Raw genomic sequence first — 11,265 nt, 5'->3', positions numbered from 1 at the left:
TTTTGCGTCTATATTCATGAAGGATATTGGTCTGTAGTTTTCCTTTTGAGTGATGTCTTTGCCTGGTTTTGGTATCAAGGTTATTCTTGCTTCATAAAATGAGTTAGGGAAGATTCCATTCTTTTCTATGTTTTAGAATAGTTTGAGTAGGATTGAGTGTTTTGTAGAATTCTCCAGTGAAACCGTCTTGAACACTTCAACCATTATTTTAATTTTGCCTGTTGGCTGGGGCTCTGAGGCTAGCAGTTGTAGCTCAGAGCAGCAGGATCCAAGCTTGGCTGAGTATTAGGAACCACCCCAGCATTCTCCTTCACATTTGTCTTGGCAGCTACAGATAACAATAACCAAGGGACCGTATATCTAGCTTGTTTCTTGTTATGTTGCATTTTCTCCTGTGTCCAGTGAGTCACATCCCTAGGAGTCAGTGCCATCCTTTCTAAATTATGTTTGTAATTTTTTAGCTCTGGTTACTGAAGGCAGCATGGCTGCAGTCTCATTCCTAGGGTGACCCTGCTGACACCTTGAAATCAAATGTTTGTCATCCTCTGCCCTCTCATCCTTCCTCTTCCAAAGCACACTTCAGTGAGAGCAGTGCTCCGTTGTTGTTGCTGCTGTTGGCCCCCACGTCATGGTGACCTCATCACAGTGGAACTAAGTGCTGCCCGGTCATGTGCCATCCCGTCTGACTGCAGATCAGATCACTGATTGTGACCCACACACTTTTATTGGCTGATAAGATTAGGGAGAACCCAAAATTCCCCTCACTTCTGACACCAGCTGCAAGTTCAAGGATGCCCAAGACTGCCTCAGGTTCAATCTTAAAAAAAAGACACAGAACTCGTTGAAAACTAGTTCATAGTCATAGTTACGGTTCATTGAGGGAAAGGATGCAGATTAAAATTGGCCAACAGAAAAAACAAAAAGGAAATAGTCCAGAAGAAGCATGAGAAGTGGAGTTCCCATTGTCCTCTCCCCATGAAGTCGGGATATTATTTTTTCAGAATCAGTGTGTGACGGTACCCACATTGTCAACCAGGGAAGTTCACTGCAGCCTCCGATTGCAGTTGTTACTGAAGCTCCATTACATGGGCATGACTGACTGACTGACTGACTGACTGGCTGCCCACGTGGTGGATCTGAGTCTCCAGGCTGTGCTTGGAGTGTCTTCTGCCACAAGAGTCCTGCCCACTGCCTCACCACTCCTGCTCTATCCACAGGACCCAAATCTCCCACCCTGAATCATATGGCTGGTGTGGGTCCGAGCCCTGACTCTGTTTCACATGGATACTGTCTGGGTAGCCTAAGGCCCCCAGACCAACCAAGACCTTAAAGATCACCTCTCAGGAGCTTGGTGAAGAGCTCAGTCCTCTCTTTGGGTTAAGTCAACTCTTCACCACAATAATATTATTAATAATAATATTAATGATAGCTGTGTTTGAGCTCAGGATTTCAGCCCAGGCTGGGAAAGAGTTGGGGGTCACATTGGCCAGTGACAATCTTGGGAGTGAGGACAGGGTGACTTTCCCTTCCTCTGTAGACAGGCCAGGCTGTGGCCATGACCTCTCCCTGCCTGCTCTGGGCCTGGCTCAGTGCCCTCTTCCCCAGCAGGAGCTTAGCTGGCCATGCCCAGGTCCCACTCCAACACTTTCCATGAGCGTCTAAGACAAGGTCTATGAGGGTCCCTATGCCTGGTGGACTTGGCTCCCTACTTCTTTCCCCAGAACCCCTTGGCTCACTCTAGTCCTGGGGTAATGGGCCCAATCCTGGATGACCCACGTCACTGTGGTGCTTAGAGGTAGCCATGCTGTCCCTGGACCCCAGGCCCTGGCTGGACACTAGGGAAATGGTGCCTCCTTTGCCCTCTAGGTCCTCCCTTGAGGGCCTCTGTTTCTTGGTAAAAGAGGCCCTGTAGGGGCAGTGGGTAGAGAGGAGGAGGAATGGGAGGAATACAGGGTGAGGGGAGGGAGAGGCAGGGGAAGGGGCCCCAGTGGAGCTGCGGTCCCCTCCCTCTCTTCTACAGCTAGAGGCCTGGAACCAGTGCTCTGCCGGGAACCACGGGAGCAGCATGACAGGCCCGGGAGCACAGGAGCCCAAGCCCCTCTCCCTCTGGGAGACTCAGCGGGAGCTCCTCCTAGCTCCCAGCAGCCCCACAGCTGGGCCTGGCTCTGCAGATGCGGCCACCTGCTTCTCTTGTTGCTGGAGCCCCACAAAGGGCCCCCCACCCCAGGGTCCCAGTCGCCTCCGTCTGCTTTTGGGACACAGTGCCTGGCAGAGGCAGAGTGACAGATGTGGCTCCCAGCCTGTGTTCCTCCCTGGGAGCCTCTGCACACTGTCCTGTGTGTCTTGCAGGAGGGGTGATAATCGTCCTCTCCAAGGTGTGCCCTCACTGGAAGGGGCACCTCAGAGCCAGTGTGGCCCATGCAGCAGCCCCCTCTGCTCAGCCTTGGGGTCCCCTTTCCTTTCTCTGGCCAGGAGTTGTGGTCCTAAGGGTGAACTCTCTGGGCACAAGACGTGCGGGGTGTCTGGGGAGCTTCAAGGCCACGGCAGTCGTGCGGATTAGCCACCTGGAGACCCCCGGGCTCCGTGGCTGGCGGGCCACCTCCCTGCCCTACCCAAACCGGCCAGGGGCAAAGCCCCAACTCCCAGCCCAGCTCGGAGGGCCCCCAGTCTCGCCTACCTGCTGCAGCTACTCCAGTTAGGGTTAGCCCCTGCCACCCCACCTCCCGGAGGTCCCTTGCCTTCCCCCTTGGCAGTCCCTACGGCCCCTCCCTGCAGCTTCTGACCCTGCCTTCGGAAGCAGCAGTACCCCTAGGGCTCTGCGCCGACGGAGCCGGCTTGGCTGTGGGGACACAGATGGGACCCCGGGTGGCAGCACGCGGAGGGCGGCACACAGGGCCGTCCGTCTGGGTTGTGTGCGTGTTGGGGACGCGCCCCCGGTCCGGCGTCAGCTCCACGGGGACGGCGGGGTGTCTGGTTATTCCCGGCGCCCAGCACCCACAGCAGGAGGAAGGCCGGGCCCAGGATGAGGCCTGGCTCCCCAGGACCCCCCCCAGAGCAGTCGCTGCGAAGACAAGGCCCCTCCCCGCCCAGCCCGGGGTCAAGGCCGGCCGCGGTGGCCCAGCGCCCTCTCCAGGGGAACGCCAGGACCCGCCGCACGGGTCCTCCCGGAGCCCGGAACCTCCGGGACCGCCCGCCCACAGCCTCGGGGCAGAGAAGCGCCGGCCCCGCCCGGCGCGTCACGTGGGCCCTCCCGCCACGTGACCCGCCACGTGACTCGCGTCCTCCGGCACCGCAACCAGCCATGAGGCCCGAGCTGCGCGCCGGGGCGGCCCTGTCCTGGGCCCTGGCCCTGCTGCTGGCGCTGGAGGCGCGCGGTCCCGCGGCCCAGGGTGAGGCCGGGGTGCGTGTGGCGCGGACCCCGGCCCTGCCGCCGCGGCGTCTCCCCGCCTCACTGTCCCCCCACAGCCCACAGGGTCGCAGACCCCGGCTTCCGGGAGGGCTACTTCGTCCAGCTGCTGGACCACTTCAACTTCGAGAGGTTCGGCCGCAAGACGTTCCGCCAGCGCTTCCTGTGGTCCGGTGGGTCCAGCCCCGCGCCGGGCCGTGGGGCAGCGGGGACCGCGGGGGGACCCGGGGGGGCCGCGCGGGCCTGCGGCTGGGAGATTCTGGGCAGAGCCCGCGGGCCGACCCCTGCCGCCTCGGCTCCGCAGAGAAGTTCTGGGAGAGACACGAGGGGCCCATATTTTTCTACACCGGGAACGAGGGAGACGTGTGGTCCTTCGCCAACAACTCGGGCTTCATCCTGGAGCTGGCGGCCCGGGAGGCGGCCCTGGTGGTCTTCGCGGAGCACGTGGGTATCGGGCCCCCGCGGGAGGTGCCCGGGGCAGGCGGGGTGCGAGTCAGCGCCTGCCCTGTCGGCCACAGCGGTACTACGGGAAGTCGCTGCCGTTCGGGGCGCAGTCCACGCAGCGCGGGCGCACGGAGCTGCTGACGGTGGAGCAGGCCCTGGCTGACTTCGCGGTGCTGCTGCAGGCGCTGCGGGCGCGCTTCGGGGCCCTGGACGCCCCGGCCATCGCCTTCGGCGGCAGGTGGGCCCCGGGCGCGCGGGCAAGGGCCCTCGGGGACGCGCCGGAGAGCACCGTCCGCCTGCTGCCCACGCACGGGTCCGGGTCCCAGCTGACCCGCGGAGCATTCCGCCTGCCCCGTCTCTGTCCCCCCAGGCTCGGTACAGCCTCAGCCCGTGCCATGGGGGCCGTTCTGTTCTCTGCATCCTCGGTTCCGCCACCTTCCCTCTACCCAACTCCCCAGGCTGAGGCCCCTTCCTCCTGGCAGCCCACCTTGCCTTTCCCCCATGGCCCTCGTATCCCAGGCAAACTAGTGGGGAGACCCTCTCTCAATGCAGCTGTGCCCAGCACTGATTGGCTTTCATGGGGTTCTCCGGGTGCTTGTGGGTCTCAGAAAGTTCTGGGTCCTCCTTGAGGGCACCCATGGGCCTCTGAGGAGAGAAAGTCGGGCATGGGTGTGGGGGGCAGGACTGGCCCTGGAGCCACTTGGGCCTGTAGGGAGGTGCTGTGGAGGTGGGCCGGCTGCCATGACCCTGTCCCCCCCAGTTACGGGGGGCTGCTGAGCGCCTACATGCGGATGAAGTACCCCCACCTGGTGGCGGGGGCCCTGGCAGCCAGTGCACCCATTGTCTCTGTTGCGGGCCTTGGGGACTCCTACCAGTTCTTCCGAGATGTTACTGCAGTGAGTCCTGGGGCTGGGTGAGGGGTGGGGGGCTGTGGGGGTCTGGGAGCAAAGAGGCAGGGGCCGTGGGGATCAGGGACTGGAGGGGCGGGGGGCTGTGGAGTGGCGACAGCCGGTTCCCATTCTCTAGGATTTTGAGGGCCAGAGTCCCAAGTGTGTTCAGGGTGTGCGGGATGCCTTCCAGCAGATCAAGGACTTATTCCTCAAAAAAGGTAAGGGCCACCCGCCCCCCCGTTGGCCTCCCCCAGCCAGCCACCCCCTCCTATGCCGGCCGCCCACCTCACTCCCTACAGCCTCCCACATCCTGCCGGCCTGCTCCCCTCCGGCCTGCCCCCCGCCCCGCCGGCCACCCCCTACCTGCTGCCCATGCCCTCCCCTGCCCCCTCAGGCCGGTTCTCTGCCTGCTGTTGCCCTCCCTGCCATCTGCCCTCCTGCTGCCCCCACCTCATGGCCCTCCAGGCCCCCCAGGCTGGTTCCTGCTCCTTCCCCACAGACTACGACACTGTCAGTCGGGAGTTTGGCACCTGCCAGCTGCTCTTGGGCAAGGACCTGACGCAGCTGTTTGAGTTTGCCCGAAACGCTTTCACCGTGCTGGCCATGATGGATTACCCATACCCCACGGCCTTCCTGGGCCCACTCCCAGCCAACCCTGTCAGAGTGAGGGCCCATCCTTGCAGTGGGCGGACAGTGGGGGCCTGGCTGAGGAGGGACGGAAGGAGGGGCGTCTGGGGTGAGGAGGGGCTGTGGCTGAGAGTGGGCCGCCCCTCAGGAGCCCCTTCCCCCTAGGCCGGCTGCGACCGGCTGCTGAGTGAGAACCGGCGGATCCCAGGGCTTCGTGCGCTGGTGGGTATGTCTCATCTGGCCACGGGGGGGAGCGGGAGGCTGCGGCTTCTCACAGCAGAGGGTTGGGGGGCAGAATCAGGGTGAAGACCAAGATGACTGCGGGGGTGGGGAGCAGACCTCTCCACTGTCCCCAGGCCCAGCATGAAGGGGTGCTACTCAAGGCCTCTGGGGTCCCCAGACACGAAAGGAGCAGGAACAGGGGTGGGCAGCCGGCCTGCCTCAGGCTCATAGATGCCATCCCCCATCGGGCATGACCTTCAGAGGGGCCCTGTGTGTCCCTCCAGGGCTGCTGTACAACTCCTCGGGGACTGAGCCTTGTTACGACATCTACCAGCAATACCGCAGCTGTGCCGACCCCACCGGCTGTGGCTCTGGCAGCGACTCGGAGGCCTGGGACTATCAGGTATGGAGGTGGGGTGGCTGTGGAGCGGGCCACCCTGCCCGGCCTGACCAGCAGGGGGGTGTGCCTGCAGGCCTGCACCGAGATCAACCTCACCTTCGCCAGCAACAACGTGACAGACATGTTTCCTGAGCTCGAGTTCACAGAGGCACTTCGCCAGCAGTACTGCGAGGACACGTGGGGCGTGTGGCCCCGGAGGGACTGGCTGAGGACCAACTTCTGGGGGACAGGCATGGTCAGGGTGGGGTAGGATCCCTCCCTCTGCCTTGGCTCAGCCCTGTCTTGGCCAGTGACCTTGAGGGCCAGATGCCCACTCCTATCCCTGAGTGTCTCCATGCGTCATCAGTTTTGGAGGTCCTGCTGGTCCCTCACCACCCCTGCTGTGTCCCTTTCAGACCTCAAAGCTGCCAGTAACATCATCTTCTCCAATGGTGACCTGGACCCCTGGGCAGGGGGTGGGGTGAGTGGTCAGAGTCTGTCTAGTGGGTCTTGGTGGGCTCCCACCTCTGCTGTCTGCAACTGTGGCCCCTTCAGTCTTGTTACCACACAGGGCTTTCCTGGCTGGTGCTGCCAGAGCTCCAGCTGCTTTACAGGAACCGTTCTGATTTGCTGGCCTTTCCTATCACACCTTAGTTGTCTGCTGGATTTATTTTTGCTGTTTTCTCCTCTCCTTTTATGGTTCTTGTTTGGTTTCCTGACTTACCTGGGTATCTGCCTTATTAACCTGCACCTTCCCATTTCTACTTGAGTGTTCAAAGCTACACGACTCAAGTTACTGCTTTGGCTGCACCTCATGAGCTGTTTGGTGTGGTTCAAAGCTCTACAGTGGGGACACCCTGATGAAGTGTTTCCCTCACTGACAACAGATACGGAGCAACCTGAGCAAATCTGTCATAGCTGTCACCATCCAGGGGGGAGCCCACCATCTAGACCTCAGGTGCGGCCCAGCCCTGCCACTGGGGGATTTCCTGGGGGGTGGGGGTGGGGTGCTCTGTGAGGTTCCCTTCTCTTCCGGCTGGGTGCAGGTGGGGCTAGGGGCTCACCACACTCATCCTCACAGCCCATGCCTGGTGCTTGCTCCTCAGGGGGTCCAACCCAGCAGACCCCGTGTCAGTCACAGAAGCTCGGAAGCTTGAGGCCACCCTCATCCACGAGTGGGTGAAAGCAGCCAGGGGGGAGCAGCACCCTGCTCAGCCACAGTTGGCCCCACAGGGCTCAGGGGCTGGGGGACAGCCCCTCTTCTAGTCCTGTCCCCAAGGGAGGAGAGCGGACAACTTGAAAGGGGAGGGGTCTCAGGTTCTACCACCAGAAGACCCCACACGGTGAGCCTCGGCTGGGCCCTCCCACCACGGGCTGATAAAATCTTGTAACCTGTGGCGGCTGGAGCTGAATAAAGTGTCCAGTAGTCTGGTCAGGAGTGGCTTGTTCTCTCTGGGAGGGTCGTGTCACAGCCACTGTTCCAGGCCCAGGAGGAGGGGGACCCTCATTAAAACCCTTAACTGTGGACGAGCCCCCCCCCCCCCCGGGTGCAGACACCAGCCCCCATGGCTGAGGGTCCTCGGGCTATCAGGGCAGAACCTGAGCAGGTGCCTGTTTCAGCCTTCTCTACTCAGCCCTCCTTGCCGTGTGGGGAAGGGGTGCTAAGAGGGAGTGCTGTCCAAAGGAAATGAAAACATCTCGGTCTCTTAAAATAAGCGACACATTTAATAAAACAATTTGCAACTCTATTTGGTGACAGGACGGCAAAGATGCCGCCATTGCCAGTAAGGCCCTGCTTCTGTGCAGGAAGCTGCTTGACTGCGACCACGCCTGTGTCGCAGGGGCAACCCCAGGTCTGGCCTGGCCTGTTCGCGCGAACAGAGCCCCCCGGGGAGACTGCTGTCCTGGCAGCATGGCCCCCAGGACCCTGGTCCTTGCTGTGGCCCGTGAGGTGGAGACTTGTGCTATTCTCAGGATAGCAGCCACAGGCACCACCTCCAGACCCCACTGAGATCCTGAAGTCGGGGTAACAAGGCCTCCCTGCCCACTGCCACCTTGATCCCCACTTCTGGCCTTCATGGGGACAAGGGCCACAGCAGAGCCCATGCACCCTCCTGGGACGGCACACACGGGTCAGGAGAGAAAGTGCCCAGAGCAGGGCTGCAGGCACCGTGGGCTGCCTCTGCCCTGAAAACTGGGGACAGAGAGGGGCATGTCCAGGACACCCCTCAGACCACAGCAGAGCCAGGAACAGTACCCTGTGTGAGTGAGTGGATTCTATGTTGCACATGGGGCTGGGGGACAGGAGGCGGCAGAGCCAGGATGCCTAGAGGGGTCTTCGGCTGGCAGGGAGGGGATACAGGTTAGAACAGGAGGCTGCACCCACTACCAGGGCAGACAGACCCAGCAGGCCACCTGCCCACCCAGGCACAGGGCCCAAAAGGGAGCGGGTAGCTGCTGCCAGCCCCTGGGTCCCAGTAGACGGTGCAAGGCCCACACAGCCACTTCCCTTCCCCTCCAGCGACCCACACGCGTCACAGGACCAGGCACCACGTGTCGGCCCCATGGGAGCAAGTCCATTTCTATCCGTTTTAAAAGCCCCGCTGTACTGGGCAGCTGGGAGCAGGATGAACGTGACATCCAGCCCTCTGAGCCCTGTAGGGCGGCGGGGATCCCTGAGTCCAACGTGCAAACACGAGCACCAGCCCTAAGCCCGATGTCCCCACGGGGTGCCACTGCCACTCCCGCCCCCAAGACCCCTGGGCCAGGCACTCAGTTCCTCTTTGAACAGGACACAGCGGCCCGGGCCCAGCACAGGTGGGAAGATCTGGCCCCAGAACCACAAGTCTTGATTTGAGTGGGCCTCAGGACAGAGGAAGGGGTCCCGGTGGCTAGGCCACCAGGATTGCACACCTGATGTCTATTCTTCCACGGCCCTGATGACCCCTGACTAGGAGGCACAGAGGAATCAGCAGCCAGCTGCCTTGAGGCAGGCTCACCGGCTATGTCCCAGACTGAGCTGGAGCCCACCGGCCAGCAGGGCCAATAGGAGACCCACGGCCAAGGTCAAGGATGTGGATCTTCCCAGGGCTGCTCCAGATGTCAGACCCCGGTGGCCTCCAACCACTGCTCCTGCCTGGGTCCCCAGGCCCTAAGTGGGAGTCCAGATGGGCAGGGGGTGGGCCTCAGTGTTGAACACATAGGTGTCCAGGCTGAGCAGGTCTGTGTCATCGGAGAAGAGAAGGAACAGGTACTTGAGCGTTTCTCCCAGAAAGAAGCTCTCCATTTTGTCCCTTGGGTCTGGCTTCTGGGAATCCTGGACGTTGTTGATGGAGGAGTAGCCACCTGTGGGGACCTGCACAGATCCCACGGCTGGGTCACCAGGCACCAAGGCACGCCCCACCCCCAGCCCAGGCTGAGCCCCTGGAAATGCCAACCCCCTGCAAAGACTCAAACACCCTTGAGCACCCACCACTCGTGAGTGTCCCCCACCATAAGCGTCCCCCTGATGACCATCCACCCCGAGTGTCCCCACTCCGTGAGCACCCCCCGGGGCCTTGGATCTCAGTGGACAGTGTAAGGCCCCACCATGACACCGTGAGGGTCCGTTCCAAGCATCTACCCCTGTGACGGTCCATCCCCTCAAGCATCCAACCCCAGTGCACCCCCCACAAGTGTGCATCCCCCGCCCATGAGAAGATGTCCTAGAGTCTCAGCTGTCCCTGCGGCACGGTGACCGGACGGCCCGAGGACGGCAGGCAGCCTCACCCGTGTGTAGGCGTTGAAGCTCTGCAGGAGCTCCCAGCCCCAGTCCTGGTACTTGCTGTCCCCCGTGCAGCGGTACAGGTAGAACAGACTCTCCACTGTCTCTGGCCGCAGCAGGTTGTGCCTGTCCGCCGGCTGCAGGGAAGCGCGGGCTTAGCAAGGCCCCTGGTGTGCAGGCTGCCCCCGGGCCCACCAACGCTCACCTTGACCTCCACGTCCTTGTGGCCCTCCTGGGGGACCATGTTGAAGTGGGCAATCTCCGGGCTGAGCCCCGTCTCCATCTGGCGGTTCATCTGGTAGCAGGTTTCCATCAGTGCCTTGGCCAGGTCCATGTGCTCAGCTGGTAGCCCATGGTGGGCCCCCAGAGCCAGTGTCCCTGGCAGGAAGCATACCAGGTGGTCCTGGAAACCAGAGGGTCCCTCACCTCTGCCACCTTGGTGAGTGGGTGGGTGAGGTGTGCAGAAGAGCCAGCAGGAGGCCAGGTGCAGAGTCCACCCCACTGTCAGCTGTCAGCTGGAGGTCATGGCAGGAGAGGGACAGGAGCAGCGGCCACTGCGGCAGAGCCTCCCGACCAGTTCTCATCATGTGCCCGCCCCCAGCACCCCGGACCTCCGCCGTCGGCCCTGTGCTGGGACAGGCTCAAATATGGAACCAGGATGGCCCTGCCTCCATGAGACTCAGAGCAGTGAGACAGGCCCTCGCATGGACAGCATCCTAGAGCCCAGATATTGGTCAGCACTCACCATCTTAGCACTAAAGCGGCCGTGGGCCAGCTCCCCAACAAAAGTGAGCTTGCTGGGTTCCGAACGCCTCAGCAGGTGCCTCTTCACACCCTCGATGGCCTCCACATAGTCCTCCAGCAGCCTGTGGGTGAGCGCCGCACCGTTCCCCTCAGACAAGAGGCCCAGCCCCCACCCCCACCTGAGTCCCAAGGGAACAGACACTGAGTATCCTGGCCTGGGGGGAGTCTTCTTGGGAAGGGTGGATTGAGGGGCAGTGCTTCCTGCTCCCCAGAACAGGGTCCTCAGTCACAAGCGGTCCTGACAGTTAGCTTGGCCTGAGACATGCCTGTCCTGAGCCCAGAGGACCTGTCTCCTATCCACAGTCCCTGGATGCCTCCACCCCGGGTATGTCAGGCTCCACAGACCTGGGATGGCCATGCTGCCAACATTGCAGAGGTCTGGCTGCTGCCATGCCTGGGTGATGCTCCCCATGAACCATGCTGGGGCTTCCAGCAGGGCCACCCCAGATGTCCACAAGGATCAACAATGGCTACCCCAGGTCTGAGACGTCAGTGACCAACGATCCCTTACAAGAGCTAAGCTGTGCTGTGCTCTGGAGAAAAATCCATCCTGTCCAACCACAGCAAGGTGGGTGGGCGCCCCTCCGTAGCATGTGGACAGCCTGTAGGGCCCGTGGCAGGAGCCAGTGTGAGCACCCCTCCACAGCGTGTGGACAGCCTCTGGGGCCCGTGGCAGGAGCCAGTGTGAGCGCCCCTCCACAGCGTGTGGACAGCCTCTGGGGCCCGTGGC

General features: G+C 61.9%; 2 protein-coding genes across 2 annotated transcripts in view; one reads left to right on the top strand and one right to left on the bottom strand.

Annotated features, from left to right (window-relative positions):
* Nucleotides 1-3,022: 3,022 nt before the first annotated feature.
* Nucleotides 3,023-7,234, top strand: DPP7 (dipeptidyl peptidase 7). Its single transcript, XM_007947067.1, has 13 exons — nucleotides 3,023-3,389; nucleotides 3,466-3,579; nucleotides 3,711-3,850; nucleotides 3,925-4,088; nucleotides 4,611-4,746; nucleotides 4,877-4,958; nucleotides 5,240-5,403; nucleotides 5,533-5,593; nucleotides 5,874-5,992; nucleotides 6,063-6,219; nucleotides 6,385-6,449; nucleotides 6,856-6,926; nucleotides 7,075-7,234. The coding sequence occupies exons 1-13, from the start codon at nucleotides 3,023-3,025 to the stop codon at nucleotides 7,232-7,234; spliced, it is 1,800 nt and encodes a 599-aa protein (XP_007945258.1).
* A 1,885-nt stretch (nucleotides 7,235-9,119) lies between these two features.
* Nucleotides 9,120-11,265, bottom strand: part of MAN1B1 (mannosidase alpha class 1B member 1) — a 24,312-nt gene continuing 22,166 nt past the window's right edge. The window contains 4 exon segments of the mRNA XM_007946955.2: nucleotides 9,120-9,323; nucleotides 9,737-9,868; nucleotides 9,937-10,134; nucleotides 10,477-10,597. Of these exon segments, the coding sequence (XP_007945146.2) occupies nucleotides 9,120-9,323; nucleotides 9,737-9,868; nucleotides 9,937-10,134; nucleotides 10,477-10,597 (655 nt within the window).

Source organism: Orycteropus afer, unplaced genomic scaffold (genome assembly GCF_000298275.1).
Source record: "Orycteropus afer afer isolate SDZICR_OR568_19922 unplaced genomic scaffold, OryAfe1.0 scaffold00174, whole genome shotgun sequence".
NCBI classification, from domain to species: domain Eukaryota; kingdom Metazoa; phylum Chordata; class Mammalia; order Tubulidentata; family Orycteropodidae; genus Orycteropus; species Orycteropus afer.
The sequence above is the reverse complement of the archived record's forward strand: the minus strand, read 5'-3'. Positions and strand labels throughout refer to the sequence as shown.

Bases quoted from the DNA above. Each gene is read 5' to 3' on its own strand.
- DPP7 (XM_007947067.1), top strand. From the start codon at position 3,023: ATGAGGCCTGGCTCCCCAGGACCCCCCCCAGAGCAGTCGCTGCGAAGA. The intron at 4,089-4,610 runs GTGGGCCCCGGG...TGTCCCCCCCAG, and splicing joins GCCATCGCCTTCGGCGGCAG to TTACGGGGGGCTGCTGAGCG. The intron at 6,450-6,855 runs GTGAGTGGTCAG...CACTGACAACAG, and splicing joins ACCCCTGGGCAGGGGGTGGG to ATACGGAGCAACCTGAGCAA.